The 17,896-nt window shown below is 37.0% G+C and overlaps 1 protein-coding gene across 1 annotated transcript in view; it reads right to left on the bottom strand.

Annotated features, from left to right (window-relative positions):
* Positions 1-352: 352 nt before the first annotated feature.
* The window catches only part of PAXBP1 (PAX3 and PAX7 binding protein 1), a 34,214-nt gene continuing 16,670 nt past the window's right edge, over positions 353-17,896 (bottom strand). The window contains exons 9-18 of the mRNA XM_077879025.1: positions 16,394-16,493; positions 16,190-16,305; positions 14,180-14,379; positions 12,791-12,935; positions 12,006-12,127; positions 10,598-10,674; positions 10,149-10,215; positions 5,699-5,845; positions 3,616-3,770; positions 353-1,529 (exon numbers count right to left, since the gene is read on the bottom strand). Coding sequence (XP_077735151.1) covers positions 1,412-1,529; positions 3,616-3,770; positions 5,699-5,845; positions 10,149-10,215; positions 10,598-10,674; positions 12,006-12,127; positions 12,791-12,935; positions 14,180-14,379; positions 16,190-16,305; positions 16,394-16,493 — 1,247 coding nt within the window. The 3' untranslated portion in view covers positions 353-1,411. The remainder of the gene's footprint in view (positions 1,530-3,615; positions 3,771-5,698; positions 5,846-10,148; positions 10,216-10,597; positions 10,675-12,005; positions 12,128-12,790; positions 12,936-14,179; positions 14,380-16,189; positions 16,306-16,393; positions 16,494-17,896) is intronic.

A 17,896-nucleotide genomic window follows, 5' to 3' on the forward strand; every position in this document is an offset into this window, starting at 1 on the left:
CATGATTGTGAAACAGAATGAATATGTAGGGATAAGTAGTGTTCCTACAATAAAGATAAAACTGACAGAGCAGGGCAGCCTGGGTGGCTCAGTGGTTTCGCACCTGCCTTCAGCCCAAGGCGTGATCCTGGAGACCCGGCATCGAATCTCATGTCGGGCTCCCTGCAAGGAGCCTGCTTCTCCCTCTGCCTGTGTCTCTGCCCCTCGCTCCCTCTGTGTCTTTCATAAATAAATAAATAAAATCTGAAAAAACAAAACAAAAAACTGACAGAGCACTTAAGAGTGCATGACACTGTTATAAATGTTATTTGAAATGCTCTAAAATTAGTCACCAGCAAAATACAACAAAGGATCTATTTAAAAATTAATTTAATGCTTGGCTAAAGCTTAATTACATATATAATTATCAAACAATAGTCCTTAATTTCCAAAAAGTTCCTCTTTTGAAAATCACAGAATCAGAAAGCATAAACTTTAAAACAAGTTCTCTGAATATTTACAATGTGGTATAAACATTATAGAAGACCAAGGATATTAAATTGCCTGGGTGTACCTAATCAGCAAGGCGTATTCTTTATTGCATATATAACTCACATATGTGGGATTTTAAATAAAATGACAGACTACTAAAATTCAAATGCATGTATTTTTGTAAGCTGGTCAGGGGGTAAAATCATGAATGAGACAGGACAGTCAGCCCAAAACCATGCATTAGGTTTGTAGGGCTATTATTTCTAAAAGTTACACTTCTACGTTCTTCTCAAAAACCTATGTTGCATATATCATTTAGAGTTCATATTAAACCCACATTTGACTGTAATGCTGATTCAAGGAAGAAAGTTTCCATTCACCCAATGACTAAGTCCACACTCAACTCTCAATTTTAAGGCAGCAAAGCTACAGTGATAGCAACTGCTAACCAAAAGGTGATGAACACTTAGTCACTTGCCAGCCCTTTTGTTGCAACAGTGTAGTAATTTCCCTAAGACAATTTGCTACTGAATAATTTTCTGCTGTTAAAAGGCTTACTCTGTAGAAAAACACCACAAATTTCCAGTGTGAAAGTAACTCCATGGTGGTATAAATATATATATGCATAATTACACAATTTACACTGCACACATCGTTTACAGAACAATTAACTGAGAGGGTTAATTTGAAGGACCATAAAAAATACGTCTGTAAACAAAGTATGACAGGCAGTAAGGAAAACATTAATAGGCTTCCTAGAAATAATGTGAATTCCTTTCATTCCAAAGAAATTGCATTTAAGGACACAGTATTGAATATTAATAATGTTCTTTGTATTAAAACAAGAATCAGTATTTTACAGTTAAGAAACTTTACATATATACAAAATTTATACACTGGGAATGGTATTAAAGCAAACAGGCTTTTTAGTCTCACAGATCTATTTTCCTTCAATCAAAGACTTAAATTCTTTCACATTATGGTCACTTGCAACAGACATGGCATGATCCAAAGCGCGAACACTTGCAAGGAGTTTTACTATCTGTTTTATGTTTTCCCTAGAAAAGAAAAAATGTAACAACATCTTAAGTTACTGATTTTATGACCATTTTTGAGGTTTGATCAATTTTTTTAAGCGTACATTTTTAAAGAAGACAGAGATAAGCAAGCTACAGCATGCAAAAAAAATAAATAAATTTGTCCGTATAAAACAAAACTGGTATATGTTTAAATGACTAGCCCGGAGACCAAGGATCCACTTTCAAAAACAAAACCACCCCAAAATTTCATTCAGATCAATGATTTTCACGGATATCTAGATAGGAGAGAAAGCAATCTATTGCCAAACTACTTCAGAGACCTGCTTCCCATTCTCCCAAACCAGTTCCCAGGTCTTTCCGAAATTATCTGGAACATAAATGTATTTGTGTGTATTCATCCCCAATCTTGCATAATCTCCATTCTTCCAAAATTTGCTAAGAGCATAAACTGGCTTCCTCTTATCACCCCAGCTAGCAGCCATTCCAGTAGTCCTCAAATTTTAGCATATATCATAATTACTTAAAGGACTGCTGATACATAGATCACTAGGCCCCACCCCCAGAATTCAAAATCAGTAGGTCTGGAGTAGGGCCTGAGATTTGCATTTCTAACAAATCTCCCAGGTGATGATGATAATCCAGGAACCACTTGAAGAATGACCATTTGAACAATGAAGTTTGAACCATGTGTGAGAAACAGCATACGATGTGACATTATTAGCTTTATCTGCAAAATTGTAGCAAGCATCTTTCAGGGAAGGATTATATTTGTAAAACTTTGTAACCCACATGGAACCTATCTTAAGGGCTCTGCTCACAGCAAATGCTTGTAATGGATGAAGTTTTCTTTTCTTTTCTTTTCTTTTTAAGAATTTTATTTATTTATGAATGAGAGACACAGAGAGAAAGAGAGAGAGGCAGAGACACAGGCAGAGGGAGAAGCAGGCTCCATGCAGGGAGCCTGACGTGGTACTGGATCCCGGGTCTCCAGGATCACGCCCTGGGCTGAAGGCGGCACTATACCACTGAGCCACCCGGGCTGCCCTGAAGTTCTTTTCTGTAGAAAAGTAAATACCATTTGTTGGCATTTAACTTCCTAACAAAAACAGTTATATATAAACAAATCAAAATTTAAAAAATGATTAGGACTGATCTAGTAAGAAACACTAAGAAGAAATACTAGTGCCAATAAATATCAACCAACAACAAAATGACCTAAAGATGAAATTAAAATATAAATCAAAATCACCTGCCAAAGAATTTTACCACTAAAATCTTTACTATCTACTTGGTTTTTAACTTTATTGTAAAACAGCAAATTTGTTAAAGAAAATAGAATTCTTCTCCATGGAAGGGAAACGAGGGAAAAGAAAAACATTTTGTTACAGGGATATGACTAATGGTGTATATTCTGAATATGAAAACTCTGACAGAAGACTATATGAAATAAAACTTAGAAAATTCTTTCAAATTGTACTTCTTAATATTATTACTTACTTTTTTATGCTAGAGATTTATCCCCAAATTACATGAATATCCAAGACAACATAAGCAAAAAGGGATAATGGTTCATTCCTTCCTTGCAACTCTTGGTAAAAACTGTGTACAAACTGCTCCCCAAAAATCATGAACCTTAAGCCTATATGAGATGGATACAAGAGAACTCCACACGGAGAACAAATGTCCTGAAATTGGCTAACCTTTAATACACTTAAGTTTTTGTGACCAGCTTTTTGAGTGTTTTTATCTCTATAATGAACTTCCAGAGATTAAGATCCATGACATTCTAAGAGCCTAAAATCTCCCCAATTCTTCAAAGGAGACAAGAGAAAACCATGATTCATTCATTCTCCTTAGAACTGGTGCTTACCAGAAGTCCTTCTTAATACCTTCATAAATAACATAAAAAAAAAAAAAAAAAAGATTAGGTAAAACTGCAAAAATGAAAAAGGATGTGTATTTTTGGTGGGTTTTCCAATACCAAATCAATGCACAATTTAAGGTAAAATATAAACATGACTCTAAGACATTTTAATAATACTAAATGTGACAAAAAATAAAGACTCTAGCCCACCATTTCATTAAACAATTACCAAAAAATTACCTTGCATTTCTTTTTTCCACATCGGAACATCCGATACTGTTTCTGTAGATTGTATCTGCTAAATGTACAAGGTATCGACAGAAGTTTTCTAACTGAGAAATAGTTCTTTCTCCTTTCAGGTTCATGAACCACTGCTTTGGGAAACAATTGATTACCTATGAAGAAGAAAGATGTAAAATAAAATAGTTAAAATAAATTGTCTAAAAGCTGAGCCTAGACAGGGGGTAAAATGTATGTAACTAGAAGACCTGCTATTGAACTATATATGTATCGCCAATACCTTTGAAGAGACATTCTTTTCAACCTGACTTTCCACATTAACTATACAAATACACCTGAATATTATCTGTACTTTTAACTTCAACAACAGGTACTCAAAACAAAAGATAAATGACCTTCAATATTTAAGGAAATTAGGAACATAAAACTGTTAACCAATTGCTTCATTTTCCTGTCTTCCAGGAAGCCCAAAATGAACTGAATTGCCATTTTTATCAGTGGCTTTTGATATAAAAACATGTGCAGCATAAGTATCACAGCATAAACATGTGTAGCCCCTCCACATTCTGACCAATTCTGTGAGTAGGTGTCCAAGCTGGCCCAGAGTGGGTTCAAGAGAATAGTGCAGCAGGGGGGTGGCTTAGGGCAGGAGGTGACCTGGGCATGGTGTCAGTACAAAACCCTGGTAAGGGGAGGCTAGTTTCCACATGGGGGAGAGCAATGTACCAGGAGGATTCATTTAAGTGAGCAGAGGACCAAAGGACCCAGGGATGCTTGGGAAAATGACTGATTCCAGAGCTGGGGTCAAGCAAGTAGAAGATGAGCCTGGAACATCACGGGCCAGAAAGAAAGTGCTCCTCCAAATGAGAGGACATGTTACAAGGTCACAGAAGTCAACTGGCAGGGACTCAAATGAAATCTGGGACAGTTCCTGCCAAAGATGCAGAATCTGAACCCAATCATGAAAAGATTAAAAAAAAAAAACAAACCCAAGTTGAGGGACATTCTGCAAAATAACTAGCCCTTCACCTTCAAAAGTGTCAAGGTTTTGTAAAGGTCAAGGAAAGCCAAGAACTCTTCCAGATTAAAGGAGACTACGAAGACATGATAATTAAATGCCAAGAATGATCTGGGCAGTATTTTGCCAAGGATGTGATATTATCGACATAACTGACAAAACTTAAAAGATCTCAAAGCTTAGGTGACAGTAATAGATAAATTATATTGATAGCTTGCAATTATATATAAGAACACCCATGTTTATAGGAAACAGACATAAAAGTATTTGAGGCAGGGGAGTATCATGTTAGAAACTTACTCTGGCATGGTTGAGGGAAAAAATTTTCTATCGTACTTGCAAATTTTAATTTTATAGTTATTTCAAAAAATATTTTCAAAAAAGGGAAATTAGGGGTGCTATAGGGCATATGACTCTTGATCTAATACGGATGGTAAGTTCAAGCCCCACATTGGATGTAGATTGTTTGAGAATAAAATCTTAAAATATAAAAAACATGAAACTAACTCCCATAAAATAGAAAACAAAATAAAATTAAACAGGGACGCCTGGGTGGCTCAGCAGTTGAGCATCAGCCTTCAGCTGAGGGTGTGGTCCTGGACTCCTGGGATCGAGTCCCACCCACACTGGGCTCCCCTTGAGGAGTCTGCCTCCCTTTCCCTCTGACTCTCTCTATGTGTCCCTCATGAATAAATAAATAAAATCATAAAAAAATAAAATTAAAATTATTTCAATGAGAGACTATTGCTATAATAACACTCAAAATAGTATGCATCCAATTGTAAAAAATTTATTATTCTGAAATTAACAACTTTAACACCTACCAAAATAATGATATAATAGATGGATAAAAGGATAGATACATATATTACAATATACATTTTTATGTGAAAAATTCTAAGGGGGTTCAGAGCTACCTGGGAGGCAAACTGATTGTCAACATTTCACCAAGGTCAATAATCAAAGGGGTTTTCACAAAGTCTAAAATCTCTCCTCAAATAAAGGAAACTTAGTTCATTGTAATTTACATGCTTTACAAACTACAATATGTATCACTTAACTCACATTTTGGGCTTTTTTGATGCTGTCATCTCCATATTCAGAATTCTGAAAAGCCATGAGAATGTATCTGTTTAATAAACCATCTATTGACAATTCCTGAAGAGTTTTATTGGAGAAAATGCCATACCACTGAAGAAAATTCCCTAATAGCTAGAACGAGAAAAGAAATTATTTCCCCTCAGACTGAGATCATTGACACATAACACTGTATAAGGTGTACAACATAATGATTTGATCTAAGTATATATTGTGAAATGATCACCACAGTAAGTTAGCATCCTTCACCTAACTCTGAATTTTTTCCCTTGTGACGAGAACTTTTAAGATCTACTCTCTCAGCTTTAAATATATATCACGTTATTATCACCTACAGCCACCACGTTGTACATTACATTCACAGAACTTTTTCATCTGTAACTGGAAATCTGTACTTTTGGATCCCTTTCACCAGAACCCCCCTACTCACTTCCATCCTAGACTCCCACTTCTGGCAAACACACATCAGATCTCTCTTTCTACAAGTCTGGTAAATTTTTTTTTATGAGAAGAAAAACTATCCAGAGGTACTATTAAGTCAAAGAAAATACTTACAGAGTAAAACACCTTGTGAAAGAAATACAGTGGACTATGTCTTGCTGAAGTATTAACAGTTTTAAAGGGTCCAAATACTGCCTCAAATGACTAAAGATTTGAATTTTAAACTTTAATTAGTTAAAACTAACTAACTGAGACATAAATAGCTACATGAAGCTAGTGACTACTACATATGCCAGGCCAAAAACAGAGTATCTTCCATCATCATAGAAAGTACTACCAGGGAAGTGCTGATTCTTAGATAAATGTCCTTCATTAAAAATCATGGTTAAGGGATCCCTGGGTGGCGCAGCGGTTTGGCGCCTGCCTTTGGCCCAGGGCGCGATCCTGGAGACCCGGGATCGAATCCCACGTCGGGCTCCCGGTGCATGGAGCCTGCTTCTCCCTCTGCCTATGTCTCTGCCTCTCTCTCTCTCTCTCTGTGATTATCATAAATAAATAAAATTAAAAAAAAAAAAATCATGGTTAAGTGAGTCCTACAACCATCCTCAAAAAGATGGAAATTCTCTGACTACAACACTGCATGTTTACTCAATCTCACGAACCTGAACTGAGTTCAAGCTACTAAAGCTCAATACATGCAAAATAGAAGCCATTATTATAAAATGGGAGGGCCCGGCCCAACCCACCATAAAAATTTCTCAGTATTTCCCAGCTCAGTAAACATTAACATTATCCAACCAACTCAGTACGCCGGATGCCTGGATGTTATTCTTCACCTTTCCCTGAAGCTGTGTGACCCCATTTCCATCCACTGTGTCCATTTCTCTCAGTTCCTGTTGCCACCCCCCAATCCAAGCTGCCATCGTCTCTTTCTGGACCCCACCGTCCCTTAAGCAATTATGAGCATAAGCTCTAGAGTAGTCCTTAAGCAGGGTTCTGTGAGAGAACTAAAACCTACAGAAAATGATCTGAGTTATTTCTTATTTAATTTTCCCAAAGATGGTACATAGCAAGTACCATTCTAGACACAGGGAAAGAGAATTCATTATGTTCCATGGAGGACTTAGGGCATTAGGCATTTTTTCACAGAACCCGACTGAGAGGAGCTGCTCATTAGTCAGACTGGCCTCACTTAGCCTCCCATTTCTACACTGAACAAAAGAATGACTCTGGGCAGGTTATTCTGTTGCCTAACTGCTCCAGGAGTAGTATGAGAATATAATAGGGTCTAGTTCATAGGCTACTGTGAAGATTCAACAATAAAGGGTATGGCACAGTGCTTGGCACATAGTACATCCATAATAAATTTTCATTATTGCTAACCTTACCTGCTGTGATCCATTATCCAAACAACAGCCAGAGTAATCTTAAAAACGGCAATTTGTGCATGTCACTTCCCTGCTAAAAACCCTTCCATGACCAATATTAATTTTCAACAAAGGTACACAAACAATTCAATAATGACATTTTGAATTGTCAGCATTATTTATAATAGCCAAATTATGGAAGCAGCCCAAGTGTTCATCAATTGATAGTAGATAAAAATGATGTGGTATATATACCGTATACACACACAAACACACACACACAAACAGAATATTCAGCCATCATCCAGAATGAAATCTTGCCATTTGCAATATGGAGCTAGAGAGTATAATGCTAAGTGAAATAAATCAGTAAGAGAAAGAAATGCCCTATGATCTCACTTATATGTTAAGAAACAAAACGAACAAGCAAAGAGAAAGACAAACCAAGAAACAGACTCAAAACTAACGAGAACTGATATTCACGAGAAGGGAGGCTGGGGATGGGGAGGTGATGAGTGAAACAGGTGATGGGGATTAAGGAGTGGACACATCATGAATACTGAGAAATGTATAGAATGGTTGACCACTATATTGTGTGCCTGAAACTAATATAATGCCATATATTAACTATACCTAGAACTAAAATAAAAATTGTAAAACTTAATTTAAAAAAAAGCCTTTTCAATAAACTCTGGAACGAAGTTCAATCCAGGCCCCCACATCTGCTAAAAAACTTAACTCAAAATGGATTACAGACTTAAATGTAAAGCCTGAAACTATGAACTATCTAGATGAAATGACAGGAGAAAAACTTTGTGGTCTTGTGTTAGGCAAAGATTTCTTAGATATGACACCCAAAACACAACCCTTAATAGGAAAAAGTGTTTAACCAGACTCCATCAAAATGAGGAACTTCTGCACTTTGAAAGACTGTTAGAGCATGAAGATAAGCCACACAGTAGCAAAGAAAAACTGCAAACTATACATCTGGTAAAGAATTTATACCCAGAATATGAACTCAAATCTCAGTAAGACAATTTTTAAAAATGCAAAAATTTGGGTGCCTGGGTGGCTCAGTTCATTAAGCATCTGCCTTTGGCTCAGGTCATGATCCCAGGGTCCTGGGATTGAGCTCCACATTGAGGTCCCTGCTCAGTGGCAAGTCTGCTTCTCCCTCTCCCTCTGCCTTTCCCCCAGCTCTTTCAAGTAAGTAAAATCTTAAAAAAAAAAAAAAAAAAAAAAAAGCAAAAGATTTGAACAGATACTTCACAAGAGAACATAGCAAATAAACACATGAAAACATGCTCAACATCATCAGTCATTGGAGAAATACAAATTAAGACTAACAGGACAACACTACACACATAGTAGAATGACTTAAAAAAACCCACCACTCCAAAACTGACAATACCGGGTGCATTACGTGGTGAAAATGAGGAATAATTGGGGAACATTAATGTATTGTTGATTTGAAAACCAGCTTTGCATAGGTATTCTTCACCCAAGTGAAATGTAAACTTACATATCCAGAAAAGGCCTGTATACAAATGTTTACAGCAGCTTTATTCATAATCACTCTAAACTAGAAACAATTCAATATTCCTCAATTGGGGAATGGATTAAAAAATAATATAGCAACTTGTGGCATATCCACCTTCAAAGGAAGACTACTTAGCAATAAAAAGACATGAACTACTGACAACACTGATAAGTCTCAAATGCATTATGCTGAGTGAAGCCAGACTCAAAAGTATCCCGTAAATAATACTATTCCTAGGGCACCCTTACAAAGAAAACCATAGGACAAGAAAAATGGGCGGCCATGGTACAGGGGAGGTCTCCACTACAAAGGAGACTGGGGAATTTGGGGAGATGGTAAAAGTGTTCCCATCTTGATTTGGGTAGTGAACACACATTTCCCTTACCCCAGGCATCTTGGACTTTTCTGTTTTTCTCATATATCCTGCCTTCCCTCACCTCAGTGCCAGCTCTTAACTTATTCTTTTAGTCTAATAATCTAAATATCACTTACTCAGGGTAGTCGGGGATCTTCTGTAACATATCAGTGAAGGTCTCTGTACCCTTTTTTTTTTTTTTTTCCTGTACCCTTGTTATATGTTCCCACATCACCCTGAATTTCTCCTTTAAGGATTCATCACACCTGAGATGCTAATAATACTTGTCTGCTGTCAACTGTGCTGATTATAAACTCTACAAAGACTCCACTTCTATTATATTCAGTGCTATATTCCCCACCTTAGAAAAGTAACTGATACTCTATACTTGATGAATAAATTAATTATGATTTAGCAAGTTGTTATATACATATATATTAACTCTGGCTGTATATACATATATATAAAGTAACTTATACATTAAAATGGCTAACTTGGCTAGCTTGGACTTTGCTTGGAACTCAGAAAACATTTTCTTGTGTGGAAACACCAAACCTGAGTAAACTTTTGGAATAAAATTACTTTGTAAAATGGAGTTTCTTTACAGACATCAACCTAAGCCTATAGATCTGCTTAATCAAATAGCAAAATACCTTCCAAAATATATGAGTCAAACAAAATCTCAAGTCTTTTAGATAGCCTACAGACACATACCTTAACTGAAGACCAAAACTGTCGTTGAAAAAACAAATAAGGCCCAGAATTTTTATTTTCCAAGACACTAAGAAAAAAAAACATGAGCAAACATTTTATATATTAAGTGCCATGTGATTCCTGGAGAAGATTTCTACAAGTTTTAAAATAGATAAACAAAAGAGTTAAGTAATTTTTCAAATTTTCAAATAACTATATTCCAGAAGGGAAGTTTTAAAAGATAATGGAAATAGTGGTGAGATACAAAGGGGAACAAAAAGTTTTATTTGCTTTATCCTGCTTAAGGGAACAATTTCCCCACCAACTTAAGTCTCTTTGGGCTACAGGTTTACACTCAATACATAAAGTTATATATTCAAGCTACCTTTAGTTTTTCAAGAATTTAAGAAGTCTTCTCTGGAAGACAATGGAGAATATTATCATCTTTAATGTTTTGAGGTGTTACTTACTTTTTGGGATACAAGGGCATGAACACATCATCATCTAAAGTTCTCCTCATTCTTAATAAAAGTGCTTTTAGGTACACCTGAAGAATAAAAAACAGATCACACATTTTAATAAGGGTCATGATAAAAGTTGAATTTTAAGAAATAAAAACAAGTCATATTCTAAAATATACTATGTAGTATTTGATTTCAAGTCAATAGTCTTCTTCAATTTTTTACCTTTCTCTCTAAAAGCATAAAGGTCTTTAATACTCACTATTCTTAATTGGGCCCTCAACTACCAGGCAATAAAGCCACTTAGAAATCTGTAAACCCTTAGAGTCTACTATATCACTAAGATTTAAGATCAGACACATAATCTGGTTCTTCTCAAAATAAAGTCAGTGAAAATAGTGATAAAGAGTACCTTTTCTCAGGCACCTGAGAGGGCCAGGGGGTTAAAACCTCTGCCTTCGGCTCAGGTCATTATCTTGGGGTCCTGGAATCGAACCCCTGCTCAGGGGGAGCATGCCTGTCCCTTTCCCTCTGCACCCCCTACTCATGCTGTCTTTCTCACAAATAAATATGTAAAACCTTAAAAAAAAAAAAAAAAAAAAAGAGTACATATTCTGTGTCTAAACAGCTCCTAAGAACGCCAGAGGCTGGCAGCAATCTCAAGTTTGGAAACTGTTTTTAAATGTTTTAGCATTTAAATCATCAGCAGTTACCCACTGTAGTAGTTTTACATTCTTCTTTTCCCAAAAAAATAAAGTTCTTAAAGGGATGTTTGATTAGTGGGGGGTGGGGAGGTGAGAAGGATGAGAGGCTACGTGGAGTAATGACATCATCTCGCCAGAGATTTTTTTTTTTTTTAATTCATGATAGACACAGAGAGAGAGAGAGAGAGGCAGAGACACAAGCAGAGGGAGAAGCAGGCTCCATGCCAGGAGCCCGATGCGGGACGCGATCCCGGGACTCCAGGGCCGTGCCGTCGGCCAAAGACAGGCGTTAAACTGCTGAACCACCCAGGGATCCCCTCACCAGAGATTTTATTTTATTTTATTTTTTATTTTTTTAAAGATTTTATTTATTTATTCATGAGACACAGAAAGAGAGGCAGAGACACAGGCAGAGGGAGAAGCAAGCTCCATGCAGGGAACCTGACGTGGGACTTGATCCCGGGTCTCCAGGATCACATCCTGGGCTGAAGGCGGTCTAAACCGCTGAGCCACCTGGGCTGCCCTCGCCAGAGATTTTAAAATTAAAAATGATTATCTCAAACCTTGTATATTTCAGGCTGTAAAGGACCAGATGGCCTGAGAGAATGAGATTTTCTGGCAAGTCTTAGAACGTATCACTCATTCCCTCAACTCTTGCTCATTTTAAAAGGAAAAGGTAGGGAAAAACCTTCTACAGACAATAAATAAATTACCTGTGTATTTTTGTTTTCTGCATTCACTACTGAAGGATATCCGTTTATTAATTTTAGTGTAATTCCAACCATTCTTGAAGTCTGTGTCGTAGAAAAAGGGTCCCACATATTTTCAGCTATTACTATTAAGAGAAAAGTACAATGTGTTGAGATACAGAAGTAAATTGGAGTTGACTTAAATCTGCTGTCAAGCAGTCCTCAACTTATAAATGCCAATCCTGATTTACTTTTTCTCTCTTTATAGTATAAGCTGCAGTCTTCTTTGTCCTCTTAACAATGGGAACGCTGAGGATTAGGCAAATGTGGGGAGGGCATAGATTCGTCCTATTTTCTGCTGCTCAGCGATAATAAACATTGCCAGGGAGGGGAGGATTTCTATATCCTAGGAGATGTCCCAGCATCAAGAATTCCTAACTAAACTTAAAACTTTATTTTTAATATTTTAAATAGGTTCCCACACCAATGATTCCTAATCTTTTTTTCAGAAATTGATGGAAGTAATGAAAATTGCTCCCCAGGAAAATGTGTACCCTCCTGCCAAACTATGTATTCAGTTTTGCCTCAAATAGTGTATAAAAGTCTCTAAAATTCATCTATGGATCAATTACTGTCTCCAACTCCAAGCCCACCCCATGTCCTAGGTTAAGAGAAATCTATCCTTTAGTCCAGTGGTTACCTTAGCATTTGTAATATAACTTCCATGAGGAAATACGCTCTGGTTAGAAACTCATAAAAATAGAATTGGAAAACCCATGTGTTTAAATGTTCAATTCAGAAATCTCTACCTGTTAGTTTAGGAAGAATCACCTTTTCCACAATGGTAGGCAATAGTGCAACATCTACATCATCTTTCTCTTGCTCTCGCTCTTCACAACCATAAAATAGCAAAGATTCAAACCACAGCATATTCTCAAAGTCACGACATTTTGCCTAGAAAAAAGAATGTTATAAGCAAAACATTTAAAATATCTGCTATTTCTGCTTCTAGCCATAATTAAGAATAACGGACAGGATTTAACCTTCAGTCATAAACAAAAACTGTACGAAATATATGAAACATCTATTTTCAGACACTGGACAAGGTAGTATAGGAAGATGGACCCCAAAAGGGAGACAATCACATGAGGTGAGCTCCTGGTGGAGAGAGCAGAGCAGGGTGGGAATCGCAAGCAGAGCAGTTTTATTCAGTTGTGGAGAAAAGTACTGGAGTTCAGGGTGGCTGAGACAACTGGAAGTGGTGGGGGCAGAGGAGGGAGTGACCCAGAACAACGACTCCAAAATGCACACAAATCCCCAACCATTGCTGTGTTCAAAGACACAATATCCAGCAAAGAGCAAATGGGAGCTGGAGGTCAAATGTTCAGTTTTTGTTTTTCAGTTGTTTCCAGGGCTCCAACCTCAGTCCTCTTCCCCTTACAACTTACACATTCAACCCAGCCAATCTCACTCAGGCCCATGGTTCTCTGTCCACATGTAGGTAACCTCTAACACTCTCCCTTAAACAGGGCCACTGAACACATATAGGCCATCTAGCTTCCCCTCTTATAAACCAAGCCAACAGGTCCAATTGATTCCACTTCCTAAATTTATCAATTTGTATTATTCTCCCAATTTCCATTACCACCTACTTAGTTCAGGTCCTCTTTTTACATCTGCCTCACTGAGCTTTCCCATGAGGTTCTAAATCTTTCTAGGACCAAAGAATCAAATTCTTATTCATTCATGTTCATATCCCAGTGTCACTATGTATAATTTTATTTTTTTTCTTTTTCTTTTTTTTTTTTAATTTTTATTTATTTATGATAGTCACAGAGAGAGAGAGAGGCAAAGACACAGGCAGAGGGAGAAGCAGGCTCCATGCACCGGGAGCCCGATGTGGGATTTGATCCTAGGTCTCCAGGATCACGCCCTGGGCCAAAGACAGGCGCTAAACCGCTGCGCCACTCAGGGATCCCACTATGTATAATTTTAGTTGAGGAAAGCACTGTATGTAACCTGAAAATCACAAACAGCTCTCTTCAGAAGGAAGACTGCATAAAAGATCATGACATTATACAACCTGTATTGTAGCCCTGTGACCGTATCTCCCTTGAAAAATATTTTGCTAGCTTTGAGATTAAAATTATCCAGGCATCATGTTATATTGCTTGGTACTAGTGACACAAGCCACTTACCTCGAGAGGAGTCCAAGTGAGAAGCTGTAGCCGTATAAGGGGGTTGAACAGCTTTGGCAAACAAAGGCCGATGTAAGCATCCTTGTAGGACAGATAGTATTTTGAACGCCATGCCTCAAATTGGGATTTAATACAGTCAATTGAATAGAAACTTTCAAGGACATCTTCAAAAACCTTGCTGGACTCTTTTGAAATGCGATCTAAAGAAAACAACAAAAACCCCACAGAGAACCATAATTTAGTATGGAGTAGACAAAACACAATTCAGTATTTTCTTTGTAGCTTCAGAATCACTCAGGCTCATTAACAGAAGAATCATTATTAATTGCAATTTAACAGAAAGCATAAAGAGAGTAAGTTTAGGTTTCAAATGTCTCTTATGCAAACCAGAGTGTTTGCACGGCTCTAATATATACCATTTCCTATTCCCAGAGTTTTGTTAAATGCCACCTGTCCCCCAACAAGTTTCAAATTTCAGTTACTATGGTATATTAATCATGAGTAATTGCATGAAGTACAGACTTTGCTGCTAGTTCGTCAGTTCACAAATCACTATAAAGATCAGAAGTGCATTATGATCAGTGAACAATCATAACACTTCTTTCAAAATCTGTTGGTGAGTGCAAGGATGGACACAGACAAGTATCAGTAATGAATGTTAAGACCTTTAAGTGGAAGGTTACTTGATGACACTGATGACTTGGGAAACAGGAATCTTTTATAATGGGGAGATCTACTTGTGACAATCTTCTCAAGATCAATCTTAATATCACTAATACTGGGACAATTCAACCTTTGCCATCTGATATTATACAATAAGTAGCAGGCTCTTATATGAAGTATTCTTGCCAAAACAAAGCTTAACTTGAAGCTAATCAAGTCTTCAGACTTAAGTGCCGGCTTATGTTGAAATACAGTGAATGGAAAAATCAAACTAAGACTATGAGAAAACAGACAAATTTAGAATGTAGAATGCAAATAAGTGGCCTGATCTCTTCAAAAACACAATGTCTTAAACAATAGGGGTGTGTATACGTGTAAGGAATTCATGGACATTGATTAATTCTAGGGAAAAAAATGGAACCAAATACAGGGCAGGAAATCTCGTGTGGATTCTAGTTTGGAAAATACAGAATAATCCACCAAAAAGAGTCTCAAGAGCTGCTACTAAATAGACACAATATTAAGAACTTGTAGTTAAAACATGCTCAACTGCTTATAAAGTATCATGATGTTTATAGGTTACTTTGAAATAGTTCAGCAATATACATACACACAGGTATACCACCCCCTCCCTCAACTTGGTAGAACTGTTGAATCTGGGTGACAAGTACATGGGTGATCACTGTGGTATTCCTTCTAATTTCTGTCTGTTTAAAAATATTCACTATAAAAAGGTGGGAGAAAAATAGACTTCTCTAACTAAGTTCCAATGGCTTGTAGCCAGTAAAACTCCAAATAACCACAACCAATGATGGGAAATGCAGACTTCTGAAGACCCCCCCCTTTTTTTTTTTAGTACAAAAATATTTATTAATGAAAAATACAGTTGTACTTCAATGAGTTGAAAGTTCCAGGAGCTTTTCTGGCACATATTGGTAGTAACTATTCCTCTTGGTTGAAATTATTCAGAACTCCCCAAATCAGTAGTTTCCTTCAGGGCTGAGTGTCCCATGGCCGAGCTGTACCTTCCTAGGACAGGTTGCATTAGGGCTATCCTTGGGAATCTGACACTTTTTTTTTTTGGTCACTTAAAATTCTATGATTCTGAAGAGTAATATCATTTATTATGCAAGTGCTAAATAAAGCCCATGATAAGGTATCATCACTATTTTTGAGAATTCATCATATATTCAGTTAAGAAAAATGGGTGCAAGTTTTTACAATTAAGAAAAGAGTGGCTGATTCTAAACGCAGAGGCCACAAAACTTCACACCGCCTTATGGTAAAAACCACATCCAAATAGAAACAAAAGTGGCAATAAATCTCATTTCCCAATAAATGTCTAACCTTTTTCCAGATTGAAATTTGTAATATCTGTAGAAGTTTCTTCATCATCACTGGAAAGGCCTTCAAGGTGATCTGCCATCTTACCGGTTTGCTCTCTGGCTTGTCTACGACGAGTCCTAAATAACAAAGATCATGTTCCCAATCCAGATAGAAGAGATTCCTCCCTTTGCAAACAAAGCAAAAGCCACACATTTTTAGAATTACCTCCTGGCCTCCCGTTCTGCAATCCTGCGTTTTGCATGCTCTTGATACAGTGCCCGATCTCGCCCAAAGGAATCAAGATTTGGTGCCATTAGAGCTTTATCTGTAAAACAACAATAGTTAAAATTAAAAGCCTTCCTTCAACAATCTTGAGGAAAGAGTTTGCACAGAATAAGCCATAATGATAGACTGTTTGCTAATCTCAATGGCAGGATTCTGTAGTAACTGGTAAACCAGATAGTTCTGTAGTTTAGAGCAAATCTCAGTATTATTCTGCGTTCCCATGAAAAGGAGTAGAAAAATAAATGGAGAGTTCAACAACCCTACACAAATACAATTGGGCTTAATCACTGTTTTTATATCTACTTGTAAGAACTAGTTGATGCTATCATGATAATCAAATAAGTTAAAAATCAAAATTACCTGTGCAAAGGGAAAAATAATAGATTACTTTTTAAGGAAGAAGTTAAGCATCACATGTTGAATGGTATGACAGAAAAGAAACACAAGTAGGAAGGATGAGAAAAACAGCTTTGTTTCAGAGAAGTTAGTAATCTATCCTATTTACTCTGATTTTGCTGAGTAGAAATTTATTCTCCTTACTATTTATAGAACAAAGGCAGAATCAACATGCAGACTGGAAACATGATCTAAGAAGACCAACTTAAATGCTGCCTCAAACAATCGCTTTCAAAGCAGAATTCTGTACTTCTTTTGCTTCCTATTTTCATCTCTCTTTAACTTTCTAGGGCAACTTTCTAGCCTTAACCTTCCAACCTTCCTATTTAAATTTATATTTCAGTCACCATGTTTTTAATTTCTAAGAGATGGTTCTTATTCTTAGAATACTCCTTTTCTATAGCATCCTCTAGCTTATGTCACATGTAGGACACCTCCTATGACCTCCCAAAGGGTAGCAAGTATATTTTATATTTCCTTCTGTCACCTGCGTTGTCTTTGTTTCCTCAGTTCCTCTGGTTCTATTGTGTGTGCTGCGATCTCTGATGATCAGTAACTACCTCAAATAAAAGAATGAGCCTGGAAGTTCTGTGGACAAAGGTGGGTGGTGTCTAACAGCAGCCTCTAGATCTGACCACTGGGAGAATGTCAACTCTTCTGTTGGGGGCTCCCAGATGTTAGTGTCTCAGAGTCTTTTCTCTGGACCCATTCTCTTTCTCCAGAGAACTGTCCTCTAATCTCTTGTCTAGGGTAGGAAGAGGAGTGGTGGTAATATCTGTCTGCAATACTTCTCTCATTTCTACATTTTATAAAGATAATCCATAAGACAGGGATCAAAATAGAAGCCAACAATCCCAGGGATAGGATACAGGGAAAAACACATAAAATGAAAAATACTGATTTAAGGTTTTTGCTACTTTCCCCCAATATCAGAGATGTGCCACCAATAGCAGCAACAGGAAAAAAACAAACCCCAAAATTAGCCCTCTACACTTCAGGGTATCCTAACTACTACAGACCCAACTATTTTAAAAGTTGACTTTCTTA

This window comes from Canis aureus, chromosome 30, assembly GCF_053574225.1.
Source record: "Canis aureus isolate CA01 chromosome 30, VMU_Caureus_v.1.0, whole genome shotgun sequence".
Classification (NCBI taxonomy): domain Eukaryota; kingdom Metazoa; phylum Chordata; class Mammalia; order Carnivora; family Canidae; genus Canis; species Canis aureus.